Here is a 16,024-nt window from a genome sequence, read left to right as displayed (position 1 = left end):
TTAGCTCGTGAATGCTAAACAATTGATAGGAAACTCTGACGAGAGGCTCAGCCAAGAGTTTCGCAAGGCGACCTGTTAACTTGGAGATATATACCGATCTGCTATATCGAACTGAAACTGGGGTGTCTTGTAGACTAATGGTACATCTAGAATATATATTCATCAATGATGTGATGGTAGTAATAACATAATCATGCCATATGCCCATATGTATGCTTGCTAGTTCGTGTATGCTCATGTGATTCAACAAGACAATGAAAAAAAAAATCATCCTATACAAGATAACATGAATCTAATAATTGAAATGTGTGTTTTAGCCTTTAATTCACATGTGAAGTTTTGAATAAAAGATAGTTAGAGAAACTTATCATCATATTTATGAAGATCGAGTCTGGCTATAGAAAAATCTAATGTTGACTAGCAGCATCGTCGTAGTCATTAACTTTGAAATTTCGATATTCATCAGTAGCATCCATGACTTTTCACCAACGCTTCATGGGCTTGGAAATTAAAGTTTGTGTAGATAATTATTCTCGAAGTAGACTGAATTTCCAAGAAATTCGATCCACAGACGGCGCCAATGTAAATGTAAGATTTGGTCAGACCTGTCAGACCTTACAACTATCGGATAATTGGGGAAGAAGGAGTTTGATATGGATTTGACTGAGTTTGTTCTGGACGAACTGCCTACGTATCTAGCTCTCTCGGGGGGGAATCAAGTCAGACGTAGTTCACGATTTGGGATGAATTATTTGGTGGTGTCTCTTCTGGAGAGCCTAGGAGGAAGATGGAGAGTGGAGAAGAAGCATCCAATTCTCCTCCCCTTTAGACCATGCCTCCTCTTGATTTTATAGCCCATCCACTTATCGTGGTACAGTCTTGAATGAGCTTTAATGCAGATGCAATAAAGTGCATGGTTGTTGTTACATAATTGTTATAACGTCTGTCTTTCCATCTTTGAACGTTACAAGACCTGGTTGTGGTCTTGGTATAAGCGACTTAGTTGCGGTCATGGTATAAGCGACTTAGTTGCGGTCATGGTATAAGCGACTTAGTTGCGGTCATGGTATAGTGATAGTGATGAGTTGTGCTGGACACGTGTATAATATACGTTGGTTGTGTATATTAGTCCCTCACAATTACCATTGTCACCCCAACTTGAAAAAAAAAAAAAAAAAAACGACACAAATTAATAAAAAAAAAAACGCCGAACCGTGCCAAATTAATAAAAAAAAAATAAAAAAAAAAACACGCGACATTGTCACTATCGCGCCACATCCCCATCCGAAATCACAAATTTGCATCCAAAGATGTGGCTAGACAGGTGATAACTCCACATTTGCCTCCACCTAGAGATGATTTTTCGCGAAATTTCAAATTGTGGAGGCAAATGTACAGGTGATACTTCCACCTAAAGATGCTCTTACACAAAAACTGCTTACACAGCAAAATGCAAGTACGGTTAAAATGATATTTTGTCAAACGGATGTCGGAAAGCATAGTATGTGAATGTAAAGAAAATAAGACCTTCAGAAATGCAACTATGAAGCATACAATCTACTAAGCCATAAGATTTGTTCTATAACAATTTTTCATCCCATATATGTTACAAACAAGTGGAAAAGTGAATGTATGATCTCCGCCACCTCTATAAAAGATCCAAGAAATATGCCAACCCCAGAATATACCATCTAGATACAAAGTCAGCAAATCAAATAGGAAGACATTTAGAACCTGGCCGGGCAGACTGAAGACAACAAAGAGACTGTCTAATAAAAGATTCCCATTGCATCAAATCAGATTCTAATCAAAGAGACTGTCTAATAATAAAAGCTTCCCTACTCTTCCCATCCAACTTCGAGATACATATTAACTCCTCGAACTTACCAACTCTGGGTGCCCATGAATGATTGGGCCTTGTTGGTGCGTGGGATTTTATTATTTCATCATGTGTATAAACTACAACATTTTTATTGATTAACATAATAGAGAAGACTCATTTCGAGGAATTTGAGAGTTAAGTAGTGGTCCTAATTGAAACTCCCAAAGTTAATTCATGGTCTAGATCTAATTTAATGCGGCGAGATATATATACAAATAATTTAGGACTCCAAAATCTAATAAAATCGTGGGATTTCAAATGGAATAAAACAATCATAGTTTAAATAGGATACAAATTCATAATTAATGACCCTATAATTGTGCTAAGTTGCAACTATTAAGGAAATAAAATCTCTTATTCTATCATGAATTTTAGGCTGCATGTAAGAGTCATTTCCTTTATAACTTTTGGAAATACTGATAGACTTTCTATAGTTGGTATCCCTACATATCTGAATTTTATTAGAGAAGACATAGATAATTGAAACATATATTACTATTTTGTTTGGTAGCTTGGGCGTTTAATTGATATAACATGCTAACAATTATGACATGTTTTGTTGAAATTGTACATGATCATTTGAACAAAGTAATTGAAAGAAGCCAAAGCAATTTAAATAGGTATGGTTATATCAAATTAAATTACTATGTATGTGTAAGTTAACATTTAAAATGAGATACCAAATTAAACGTCGTGACAAAGTCATGTGCAATTTCTAGTACTAAACATTTCATAAATTAAACAAACATGAATATTATTGGATCAATGACAATAATCCCCACTCTACCTAGTATCAGGAAATACGATTGTATGTAGCAAGTACTATCAGACTTCTCCACCCAACAATTGTCCAACGGTTATCATGTGGAACGACTCCACAAAAGATAGTTTGCAACTTTCTAGTTTACGAGAAACACAGTCCATTGTGGGTCGAGATTCAGGACTAATATTTACGCATGAAAACGCTAGTTTTGTGCTTACCAATACTTCCTTGACGAGCTCTGTAGTGGGAGGTTGAAGACGTTTGTCCAATATATCCATCAGCAAAGCATTTGATCCACTTGATAAAGATAGTGGAGCAATAGATGATAAAAATTCACTAGGATGATTTCCCATTATCACTTCAAGTGCTAACACTCCGAAGCTATACACATCACATTTTGCAATCAACCTCATTGTGAAAGCCAACTCTACATGGAAATAAGTTATATATGTAAGTGTGATTAGATCTTTTAAAAGAATTTAAATCGCATGCATGTAAGAAAAACCATAAATTCACCTACGAATCAAATGTAAACAATGAACAAGAAGAGGGAAAGAAAGATGTACCAGGAGCCAAATAACCATAAGTTCCGGCCGGTGCAGTCCAATTTGATGAATCGGACATTAAAACTTGAGCAATACCAAAATCAACAACACAGGCATGATATTCTGAATCCAACAAAATATTCTTGCTCGAAATGTCTTGATGAATCAATGGTGGTGTGCAACCATGCATGTAAAACAAGGCATTAGCAACGCTTTTGATGATGTTCATCCTCTTTTTCCAATCCAAACAAGTTGCTTCCTCTACATTGCTCAAAAGTTCGGCTAAGCTCCCCCTTTCAAAATACTCGTATATCTAAAAAGAGTGTCGAACATGTGAACAAAATACGTGAAGTTTCACAATGCTTCGATGTCTTAGTTCTGTTAATGCATGTACCTCAGTCTGAAATGATTTTAAATCAATCACTTCACCGTCCTGTGATGGGTGAATTTTCTTCACAGCCACTACTTATCCTGTTGACAAAACCGCTTTGTAGACGCTTCCATATCCTCCAACCCCAATGCAGTACTTGTCATCAAACCCTTCCGTTGCTTCAATAACATCCTCGTATACCATTCCCCCATTGTAATTCCAAATGCAAAATAAATCGTTACGACTTGCTTTTATCTCTTCTTCTTAAACTCTCTTTTTCTTATAAAACATAGACCAAGTTCCAACAATTACAATCAAAAGAAATAACAATCCCACAAGACAAAAAATGATGATCTTGATTGGTTTAATTCCTCCTTTTGCACCTTTGTTTATTTCAGAAGATCTGCAAGGTGGCAAAGATTTTGGGTGACCACACAAGCCTTTGTTGCTAAAAAATGCTTCGGCTGAAGACTCGCGGAAAACTTTTTTATCAGGAATGGGACATTCTAATGCATTGAAAGATACAACAACAGAAGTCAAGCTTTGCATTTCAACCAATGAAGGTGGAATTGAACCAGAGAACATATTGTGTGACAAATTCAAGTTCTCTAGCCTACGCATTTTAGCAAAGGAAGGTGGAATGTAACCAGAAAACATATTCTAGCTCAGGTCAAGCAACTCTTGAATGTGAGCCAGATTGCCTAATTCTGATGGTATGCTTCCATTGAATTTATATTTGCTCAAGTTCAGATGATACAAGCTGGAGCAATCGCCAATTTGTTTTGGTATTGGTCCACTCAGATTGTTGGTGAACAAATCTAGTTTCTCTAGACGACTTAAGCTTCCAATATCGATAGGCAAATTGCCATAAAGTTGGTTATCACTCAAGTTGAGATTCACCAACGAAGCCAAGTTCCCTATTTCTTTTGGAATCTCTCCTGTGAGATGGTTTGATGAGAGATCAAGCATTCCAAGATGAGTCAATTTTTCAAACCCTCGAGGCATGGTACTTGTGAGTGTTGTTGTTATTGATGTTAAAACTTGTTAGATTTTTGCATTCGCTCCAATTACTTGAAAGCTTGCCGTACAAGTTGTTGTTACTCAAACTAATGAAATCAAGACTGGGATGTATGCCAAATGATTCTGATATGTCTCCCGTGAGTTGGTTTTCATCTAGTCAAAATCGAAACAATATTGGACAGTTTTTAAAGTTTGGGATTGGACTAGAGAGATTATTGTTAGTAGCACTGAGATGTTGAAGCCGTCCACCATCACATAGTTGTTGTGGCAAATAACCAGATAAATTGTTATAAGATATAAAGTAAATTGAGTCAGTTTTGATTTCGTTACTTCTTGGGGTATAGAACCAGAAAGGTTATTATGCATGAGCTTAAAAGGTTATTATACCACCAAAATCCTACAGAGAAGGATGAAAGTCAACTCAGAAGTCAGAACTGTTATTAGAATACTGCAAACCCTAATCACCATTTGCATCCTTTTTGTTAAGAATTCAGTGGTGGAAGGCTGGAAGCAATCATACCTCCCCTGTTCTAATTAATTTTTTTGTTGGACAAGTGTTCAAATTCACTTAACAGACAACAAAACCTAAATGTTGATAATATCGAAAAAAACAAAAAAAAACCTAAATGTTGATACCCATCTCTAAAACAATGGGTAAAGATTGATCCTTAGTTCCTTACAACAAAGGAAAAGGGAGCAAATGAAGTATGCACCAAACAAGAAAGAATATACAATCAAAAGAGCTAAATGTGTAGAAAGTAAGAAGCACGGAAAACCATAATGGAGACTAGAAGCAAAAACGACCAAAATGGATTATATTACGGCAGCTGTGATACATCAGTACATCCAAAACATATCCATTAATCCATAAAATGTAACAGTTACAAGTTGAAGAGATTCAGTGATAACCAAAAAACTCCAACATGTAGTACTTAGGAAAAGGAAATACAATTCAACTAAACTATAAGTTATTAGAAAAGCAAAGTAGAATTACTAAAGCGAAGCTTCATTGTCAAGAGGATATTATGATGCCTGGATCACCATCGTAGGCCCCTAATAATCGACACTGTCGCCATGAACAACAATACGATCCATGATCTTTGAAACAACGTCTTTTGATTGCTTGAGAACCCTAATACTCTTGTTCAACTTTTCACTTTGACGCCAGAGAAGGTGATTCTTCAAGCAACCTTTCAATGCTTCCACTGTGATTAGATCCCATCATCTCATTTATAATTTCCGCTTCCATTTCTTTGTTAACCAAATTCTGAACATTGAAGAGAAGATGAAGTGCCAAATTATCAAGCATCCTTTCCAAAACAATCTTCCAGTAGGCAGTTATTCTCATTTTCAAGTCGAAAGCTGCTCTGCAATCAATAGATAGTCTTTCAGATGACCAATCTCAACCTCTCCATATCCATTTATATCAAATTCTTTGGCATATCCTAATGATACTCTCTTGATAGCAGTAATGAAACTATCTTGTTGTGCCATCAGTGAATTCCAACTTGACATGTACTCTGGATCACAAGTATAGTCTGCAAGCTTCTCCATTTCAACCATCTCCTTTACTCGATCAACCGACCTATCTCTCATCTTCAATATCAGGTTATGTGAAGCTCTTCTAAAAGAATTTTGAAGTTGCAGGTATCCTTCAGAATGGAAAATCACCACGCGCACAACCACGTTTTCAATGTAGTTCCACACCTCTTCAACTAATTCAATTGGAGTTCCTGATATTTTTTTCAGTTTCCTTTGTAAGATGGTGAGGAAAGCTGTTCGAGGGAGAAAGTTTGGGAGTCCAATCAGCTTAGTTTCCTCTAAAACTGCAATTTCCTCCATTAAAAACTTATCCTTAGCGCTTTCATCTGAGCTTGGTTGGAGTAGTTTCGTGTACTTATCAAGCATCTCAGCCATCCTAACAGTACAGTGCATCTCTGAATCATCTAGATATTCGTCAAACTCTCCCCTCACAAGGATTTTTCGCAGAGACTCTTTAGTTGAGCCAAGAATCTGCATAAATACTGTCATGGCCTCAGCAATAGATGACAGATTCTTGGGCAATTTGCTCAATTGAGCAACATTTTGATTTAGTTTCTCATTTATGTCCCCTATGATACCAGGCAAGCTTCTTCCTATACCTGTAGCTTGGATTTGAACCAACTTCTGAGCTAAAACAGGAATACCTACAATGGATTTATCAATTTTAGACAAAAGGGAGTGAGATCCAAACAATCCCGCCTCTTCCCTCCTAGCTTCTTCATAGCTTTCATCTCCAATACGATTCCTTACACATACATAACCAAGTCCAATATTAACATCATCAGCAGCGACTTTCTCAAGAAGTCCTTCAGGAGCTTTATCTGCTTTAGTAACAACAGCTAATGTTCTTTCACCAGTTTTATCGACTCTTTGTGACATTCTAAAGGATTCACAAGTAGGTAAATCTACAGTAGCTGATAAAACATTAAGGATTATACTCTCTTTAGGACTGATGTATTCCATGATGATACCAGATAACTGTTCATATATATCTTCAGGCTGTCCAAGAACAGGTACTCTAGTAATTCCAGGCAAATCAACCATAGTAATATCAGGTACTCCTTCCTTTCTAACTACTAGAGTTAAAGGGATGTTAGATATACCTTTACCAGTACCAGCTATCTCATCTGTAGCAATGGAAATGTCTTCTGAAATGTGGTCTTCATCAGTATATACTCTTTTTTATTGAAATTCCAAGTAAAGCTCAGGTTCTGGAATGATATGGTGTTGAAGGCACATTACAAGGGGAACACGAGTACAGATACCATGACCACGAGGAAGACTAATACCTGCAAGTGATTCAAGTACACTTGACTTGCCAGAAGATTGATCACCAACTACTACTATAGTAGGGAGTTGAATTCCTTCTTTCATGATCTGAAGGTGTCGAAGTTGGTCTACAACATCGAGAAGAGGTCGAATTCGATCATTGTAGGTGGACACTAAGGGTGGAACTACTGATAGTGCAAGTTCATTATTGTTATCACACCTGAAGGTCCTGAGATCAGAAGTTGCCATTTTCTCTTCCAGTGAAAGAAAAGTTAATGCTGGTGTGCTTTGAAAACTAGTTCTCACATTTTCCTTTGCACTCTTTAAATAGAGATGGTTTACATCTATCCCATGGTCTTCTACGATGCTTGGTTGATCACTTGATCTACAGTAGGTCATCCGTCAACTAGACATTTGGCTCCTTTTTCTTTTTCATTTTTACCCTTTATAACTTCGTGCAAGTCACATATTATGAGCCTATATGAGGGGTATTTGAGACTTTGAGTTATTATAACATTATTTTTTTCTAAGAAATGGCTTAGTAACTAGATAATCAGTCACTTGGCCTGGCTAGAGTTGACTTGGAAGACGGCTTACACATTGAAATAATTCAGTGGGACCAGTATCTTTATTGTGGGACCAACAATTCAACATCTTTTACATTGTAAAACGAGTAATAGTTCATACAACTGAGTACTCTCTGCAACTTTTGTGAGCTCTTTAAGCGTGGCAAAGCACATCAAAATTTATAGAGTGGGACGTAGTACAAAAGCACAAATAGGGTTTAGCTTTTTTTTTCTTTTCCTTCTTTATTATTATTTTTTCCCGATAATCCCTTTCTTTATTTTGTTAGATTCTTTCCAACTTCTTTTGCTTGTTTTTTCTCCTTTTCTGTTGTTTTATTTTTGAAAAAGTATTATCATTTTTCTATACAAATCCAAGGTTCCTTTTGCGAAAAATGAGATGTAACTCTTTAAACATTATCTTTAGACATTCCATTTCTCATACCATGTTGTCGTATTTTTTTTTTTTATCAATTGGGAAACCAGTACATTTGCACTACTTGACATATTTTTCCATTGTCAATGTTATATATTAGACAATTAGACGATTACAAACGGATTACAAACAACCCTAGACTATAGCACACGCATCGCTATGTGTGTGTATTGATCTCAAAAAAATAGATATACTGTCCAGATCTGCTGCTATAGTTGTAGTTGAACTCCTTGTATCTTAACTCTTAAGTAACTAAAAGAACAGAGAACTAGAAAAGTACAAGTTCTCGTGAACCAAAGCTGGTCTCTGGTCTCTTTTTACAGAGAATCGAAAAGAAGATGATTATATTCTTGCTTCACTTTTAAAACACAATAATCTCACAAAAAGTCAAGCTATGTGTGGAAAAAGTTCGAGTAGTACGACGTAGACTCTGCCAGTCATATTTTCTATGTTGACAAGAAAAGACCAAAAAGATTATTGAACCAGTACGTCACTCAGTTGCAGTGACGACATTTCTACAAGGGTAAGTGAAATTTTTGACTAAATGGATGTGTTTTTTGGGGCTTTACAAAGCCCAACCCATACATTAATTAACAGACACAACTTGTAGACCAGCAAGTCCAATGCAAGTTTGATAATGAATTATGTAATCATCAATAAATACATTGATCGTCCGAACAACTTCATATGAAGAAGCAACTGGAGCAGAGAAGATATAACAAGCATATAAATGAAGTTGAATCTCCAATACAATGTGTATTCATCATGATTCAACTGAGAAAATACCTCTTTATCAGAAGACGTGGAAATCAAGAAACTTGCATACAAAGTACACTAGCAGAAAATCATCTTCTAAATCTCCACTAAAACCAAAACCAAAAGCCAATCGACACCTGCATATTCAAGAGAATGGACCACAACATTCAAAGACCTTAAAGCATGTGGTACAAGATAGCAAAAGGGTCATAACAGCCCTAACAGTCAGAATGTTTGCTCTGCAAGAATGATTAGACGTCAGTTCACGAACAAACACAGCAAAATTGTATGACCCAAAATGGCTTACACCCAACAGCTGAGTCTAACAAAATTATTGACGTCAACCACCGCCAGCAATAAAATGCCAACCACAGAAGAATACTGACTTGATCTTACGCAGGAAGATCATGACTTAAGCTGACTGCAACACTCTGGACTCAGATATATATATATATATAAGGTTTGGAAGATCCAGTTTTTAGGATTTTACGTGTCAGAAATTAAGCGCAAAACTGCATGCTTCCCAGTTGACAAGAAACCTTAGGGACAAAAAAAAAAAATTGTGATGCATCTCAATCAGTATACCAAACGGCCACAAAAAATATACATACATTCGGGAAAACACCACCAATAATCACTGTATTTCTAACCATGATGACTATGAGTAGCAAATAAAGAAGGTAGTGCTATGTCAGTCAGTCATCCAAGCAATCACAAAACTTGGGACTGAGGCACAAATCATCCCATCAGCCGTAACACCAGAACAGAAAATATTGTAGCCCCAGTAAAGGACCAGGACAGAAAATTCACCACCTAGCAGAAACAGAACATTAACTCCAAACTTTAACTGAGACAAGGATTTTAGAAACCTTGCGGAAAATTTTCCAAGTTAGACAAGTTTAGTTTTTTTAAATAAGACAAGCTAATCATGGCAGTTTAGTCACTTACAAATCAGTTTGAGACTATGCCCAGTCTACCAATATAATCTACCAAGAAAGAGGAATAGTTGCCAAATAAGTACGATAGAACTAAACAATGATCTCCACGCCAATTTCACACACCACAAACAATACAAAACACATTTTTATGTCAAATTATGATCAACTATTTAAATCATTAGCAAACCACTTCCATGCAAACCTACAATTCAAATGAAATCGATAAAAATACGACTTCAGGAGACACAGCGCAGAAGGCAGAACTGATGTTTCTCCACTCAACTTTGTAGTTTTCCATCTATGTGCTAGATAACAGTGAAAGTTTAATAATGTTTTCATGATGTATACTACTATAAGATATACCTTGAAAAACAAAAACCATGAAGTTCTATTTGACCAATAGCCTGCCTTCCTATTTTCAATCCTGCAGAACTTCCACCACAGGAAGCTATTGTAACAAAATATATCATCAGAATAGATTCAAATTAGTTGAACACCTTGGTAAATAATGTACTCCCCTCAGCTTTCACTTACATTGTATCAAAGTGCCACGAAATTGTTTGTAACTTGTAGTAAGGTTCACAAGAATACAAATAACAGCCTCTCCAGACATTCAAGTTTTCTTGATCTTCGAGAACGTCCCCATTTCAGAGAAGTAGGTGCTCTGTGTTCCGCTGCCAAGCTGGTTAGCAAGAGCCTGGGGATTACTGAGTTCAATTCCCTGCAAAGAGACATCCCAATAATTTACCAAAACAAGGTAGAAGTAATACAAGGGAAATGATAAAATGTAGTCACATGATTTCAGAGGAAACACAATAGTCTCCATAAACCCAAATTCTTATTCCATGTTCTTTCTGCTACTGCTAAATATGATTCCTTCCAAAGACACTACAAAAGGATGCAAAGTAACCAAAAAGCAGAAACAGTACAATCAAAAACATGATAATTACCTGCACAGATGTGAACGCCAAACTTGAAGTCAATCCCGAGGTAGCACCACTGCTTCCAAAACTCTTTTCCTTGAACCTGAAATGTGAGAGGTAAGTCATGAGCACAGACAGACGGGGTTAAAATTCATAAATATATTGATTATACCAAAAAAAAACATACTTCTTAGCAACTTTTGCTGCTAGTCTACTCTGGCCAATTGATACTCGCAACTTCCCACTTCCAGCTTGACCAAGCATACCATAACCTTCACCAAGTCCATCACCTATATCAAAGCAAAAACAGTTAGAATATAGAGAACTCCTACTGTACCTCGACGTAACTCATTACATATAGTTCTACAACATTCAGAGAGAAGCATTTGAAAGCAAATATAAATATGTGAAATACATATCCAACTACATTTAAGCAATACTAATGCAGGAAAGCATCGAGAAAGATGACCAATTTCTTTGTAGTTAGCACAGACAAGTCCCAACCCAAAAAAAACCTAGTTAAGAAGGGCATTGTGTATCTTAAAGTAACTAATCAGTTTAGACGTTGGTTTCTTATGAGGTTTGGTGGTCAAGGTCAATATGTATGGGAAAACAAGACAATTATCTTCAACAACAAAACATGTGAAGTCAAAATAGAAAAAAAAAAATACCTAAAGGGCTCTCCTCTGGTATTCCGAACTGCATCCTGTTAGCCAGCTTTCTCATATCCGTTACTGCATACCTAAAATGTGAATTCAACAAATACAAAATTAGTCCCAATAAAAAAATTACCAGTAGATATATCTGATTTAGTTAATAGTTGAACATAAAAAATATAAGTCGCACTACCTCTCCTTCATCTCCCTTAGACGACGCCTCCTCTCTTCTTTTTAGGTTCAGAATCTGGAACAGGTAGAGGCTTTGGTTGTTTTGCAGGAGGCGGCTCTTGCCACTTCTCAATCTTCTTAAGGATCTCATCCCTCAAGTTTCTTCCATTCTTTCCCGTTGGATCCCCTCTTATAGAATCCACTCGTGCATCAAGTGTTGATTTCGCAGCCAAAAGTCGGCAGGCACGCATCCTCAAAGGAGGTGTGCTTTGAAAGATTTCTGTTTGCTCAAGAAATCCCACATGCATATGGGAACTTGCAGTTGAAAAACCTGCCAGAGTCTTTTTCTTTGCACCAAGAAGCTGGACATTACAAGCAGGCATCTTCGCTAAAGCTGACAGACCACCAGCAGTTCCCATAAGCTTTGCAGCAACAGCACTCCCGACGATGGCAGAAAGATTAGGAGAAATATAACCCATTCTACTCTCAACAAAGTCAAGGACCTTCTTCTTTGCTAAATCAAGAGCAAGAGCCCGATCACAGGCATCAAGTGTCTTCTTAAGGTTCTCTTCAGGAAGTGGCTTGCCACTAGTAGTTGATGCTGTGACAGAAACAACCATAATAATAGCTGAAGGCAGAAGCCCTTCCAGATCGACCAAAGTTAAATCTGTTTCATTTCCAATCTTCTTTACCACTCGAGCATAATCAATTGGGTGATGTACCAGAGATTCAAGCTCTGGAAATTTCAAACGGTAGTTGTCCCTGACAAAATTGTGGACGATAACAATCTCATTCTCAATGTCAATTGATAGTGCATTACAATCAACTATGAGCTGGTATTCTGGATCATCCTCCAAAACTAAACCTTGGTTTGACATATTCCCCTTCTGAAGTGCATCATCAACTTTCTGCAGTCCAACAAAAAGTAATCCATGTGACCATCTAAATACAAATAAATATATACACAATGTAGTGAAAGTACTATCTAGCTAAAATTGTAGGATTTTAACAATAAACGAAAAACTAACCAAAGAAAAAGTTAAGTTTTGTTGACATCCAACTTGGGTATGTGTTATAAGTTTATGTTTTTGTATCCTTAGGAGAGTGCCGTGAGCAAAGCAAGCCTAAATGTTAAGACTACAATGTTGTGAATCACTCTATATCTCCAAGGCAATTTTATCTAATACGTAAAGATATCATGATAAAACTATATAGACATTGTTTCGAGTGTAAGCTAGGTCTCAAGGCATATGATTACATCAATTATAGACAAGTATCTCAAAAACAAGTTAAACAAAAGTGTGTAAAGATGGTAAACCTGCATAATGTCAACATAGCTGCAATTTTGAAACACTATCCAAGTCATCGTAATTCAAAGTCTCTATATCAGCCATATCTCCATCAATATCTTCTTCCATGTCATCATCATTACCTCCTTCCTCTTCCTAATACATAATTAACAAAACATTTTATATTACGAACAAGTGAACAATTAACAAGAATAATAATACAATAAAATACTTACATTAACATTGTTTTCATTATCTGATAATTCATCTAAATCTGCCAAGAAAGAATCACCAATAGTTGCCTAGAAACAAAAACGAGTAATTATTAGAATATATTATCCGTAAGAAAATTATTATTTAAACAAAGTAAGAAAATTTACCATCGCAACGCAGAAGACGAAGAGCGAGAGGTGTTATAGTTTTGGGAATTATTATGTGTACTTGAATTATGTACTTATAAATATATACCTTGGGCCAGATGGGTTTATTTGGGCTTGGGCTTGGTTTTATTAAATATACGGGCTTTTTAACCCCCTTTGGGAATATGTTCTCGTCGTCGTACTAATCAAACTTTTTCCACGAGAATGAACTTGTACTTCTCTGTCACATTTTTTAGCCTGTATTATGACCCATTCATGGGTTAGGGTGCACTATTCCGATTTTATGATTCCTATTTTTTGAGCCCAAGCCTTCCTTAAGCTACTTAGTTGGTTGGCCCAACCACAAAAGTATTAATAACGGTATAATTTAAAAAACAAAAAAATAAAAATATTAGGAATTTATTCCCCCACCAATATAATTTGAAGGACTTAAAAAAAAAATGAAAACAGGTTTTCTCAAATTATTTTAAATAATAAAAATTCCATTTTATCAAATTTGAACATTTCTCTATCAAATCATCTCTTTGATTTCTTTTTGAAATTAAAATGAAACCCACTTGATTTCATCACAAAAATTCCATTTTATCAAATTGTTAAAAAGAATTTCTCAATTTTAAGATAAAAAATAAACCCAAATCATTTTGTAAATTTCTTTCAAGAAAATATTTCTTTGTAAATTTCTTTCAAAAATATATATATGTGGTTGTTTTGGTATATTAATTTGGGAGTTTGATTAACAACTGTTTTTAAGATTGCACTTTGTTTGGGTTTTCTATTTGAAGTTTTTCATGATTATTTTGTATGGGTTTGGGGTGCTTTTTAAAAGCCCCCTAAAACCAAAAACTAGAATATTGATCATCTCGGGACATGAACCACTAATCAAACTTTTTTGGCACGAGAATGAACTTGTAAGTTGTTTCTTGTCAAAATTACGATACAAGGAGTTCAACTACAACTATAGTAGTTGTCCAAGTCGTTGTTACCAAATTTGGTGTTTTTTTTGAAAAAAACACGTTTAAAACCCGAGATATTGGCAAAGCGTCTGGTTCAGTTTAAAACCCAAATTTTCCAAAAAAACCCGTTTTAAACGCGTTTTAAACTTAAAAAACATTTAAAACCCAAGATTTTGAAAATCTCCAGTTTAAAACTTTTTTTTTTTTTATCTAAAAGAAAACACGAGAATAAAAAGGAGTTTTGGAGTTTACCTTTTTGAAGAGTGAGCATTAGATTGACTTATTGAGACAGTTCTATTTTGCTTTGGACTATTAATAATTAATTGAAAATTTTAAAGTTATTAATTTATTTGTATAACTTAATTATGCCATTATGGTTGGTAATTAGTAGTATCTTATTTAGAGTCGTGTTTTGGTACTGAATCTAAAACTTCTAGTATTTGGATGAGTAGTGATAATTTGATACTTTCATATATTTGAATTTTCTTTCATTTGTATTATTTTTATTTTTATTTTATGTGTCTATTCTTTTTTTCACTCTTATAAAAAATCAAACTCCTTATTTATTATATTCTTTATCATCGGTTTTTACCGTTTCTTTTACGTATTATACGTTTTAAACTTGTTTTACTGTTTTAAACCCGTTTTTTATGCTCCACATTTTTTTACGTTTTTTTTTTCCGTTTTTTTCCGGAGACGTTCCGTTTAAAACACAAACTAAATTTTTTTTCAAATACACCGCTTTAAACTCGTACCGTACTTGGTGACAATAGTCCAAGTACATATATTTGTTTGAGATCATTATATATACACCGTTACACACACAGTGATGCGTGTGCGGTGGTGTGCCTTGACCTTGGTTATTTAACATAGGGGAATAACCGTGACAGTGGGAAAATATGTCGACTAGCTAATGCAAATGTACAATAAGAAATTAACCTGCAATTATTTAAATTACAACACCATAGTAGGAGAAATTGGATGTCTAAATACGTGTTTGGTTCTCATTTTTTCAAAAAATTATTTTTTCTTAAAAAATATTTTTATGAAAAAGTATTTATTTTAAAAACAGTTTTTTAATAAACATGTTTTGTTGTAATTTTTCTTAAAAACTATTTTATAAAATCAGATTTCGCACTATGTTTCTCGAAATATTTTAGTATATCGTGGCATAAATCACTAAAATCTAAAACATCCGGGGAGTTCATTTGCCTTTAGCACCCAAAATGTTTCCTTCAAAGAAAAATAGTTTTTTAACTTGAAAAACAAGTTTTACCTAATTATCATAAAACAAGTTTTTGACACCAAAAAGTGTTTTTTGGATGAAAAACTATTTTTTTTTTAAATAGAAACCAAACACATTTATTTTTTCAAAAAATGTTTTTTCACTAATAAACACTTTTTGGCAATAAATAAATAGGATCCAAACACCCCCTAAAGATTTATGTTTAAACGTACTGTTTTTCGCAAAAGGAACTTAGGAACTGTATACAGAAAAATGATAAATAATTTTTTTCAAAATAAAATCGTAGAAAAAGATAAAAACAAACAAGAGAAGCTGGAATATA

At 35.0% G+C, this 16,024-nt stretch overlaps 1 protein-coding gene and 2 pseudogenes across 3 annotated transcripts; all 3 read right to left on the bottom strand.

Annotated features, from left to right (window-relative positions):
- Positions 1-2,499: 2,499 nt before the first annotated feature.
- LOC147477787 (MDIS1-interacting receptor like kinase 2-like) lies at positions 2,500-5,234 on the bottom strand (annotated as a pseudogene). Its single transcript, XR_015209844.1, has 3 exons — positions 3,944-5,234; positions 3,212-3,823; positions 2,500-3,072 (listed from the first exon to the last, which is right to left on the bottom strand). The product of XR_015209844.1 is annotated as an MDIS1-interacting receptor like kinase 2-like (transcript).
- Positions 5,235-5,378: 144 nt separating this feature from the next.
- On the bottom strand, positions 5,379-7,917 carry LOC147477786 (dynamin-related protein 4C pseudogene; annotated as a pseudogene). Its single transcript, XR_015207266.1, has one exon. The product of XR_015207266.1 is annotated as a dynamin-related protein 4C pseudogene (transcript).
- A 1,092-nt stretch (positions 7,918-9,009) lies between these two features.
- On the bottom strand, positions 9,010-13,562 carry LOC147477785 (U4/U6 small nuclear ribonucleoprotein Prp31 homolog). Its single transcript, XM_086581743.1, is given in 12 exon segments — positions 9,010-9,283; positions 10,448-10,532; positions 10,619-10,805; positions 11,035-11,110; positions 11,195-11,297; positions 11,679-11,749; positions 11,857-11,881; positions 11,884-12,742; positions 13,153-13,171; positions 13,173-13,279; positions 13,360-13,425; positions 13,504-13,562. Coding segments are annotated over 10 exon segments (1,437 nt in total). The 5' UTR covers positions 13,507-13,562; the 3' UTR covers positions 9,010-9,283; positions 10,448-10,532; positions 10,619-10,697.
- Positions 13,563-16,024: the final 2,462 nt, after the last annotated feature.

Source organism: Coptis chinensis, chromosome 9 (genome assembly GCF_015680905.1).
Source record: "Coptis chinensis isolate HL-2020 chromosome 9, ASM1568090v1, whole genome shotgun sequence".
NCBI classification, from domain to species: domain Eukaryota; kingdom Viridiplantae; phylum Streptophyta; class Magnoliopsida; order Ranunculales; family Ranunculaceae; genus Coptis; species Coptis chinensis.
This window is presented reverse-complemented; position numbering and strand designations above follow the sequence as displayed.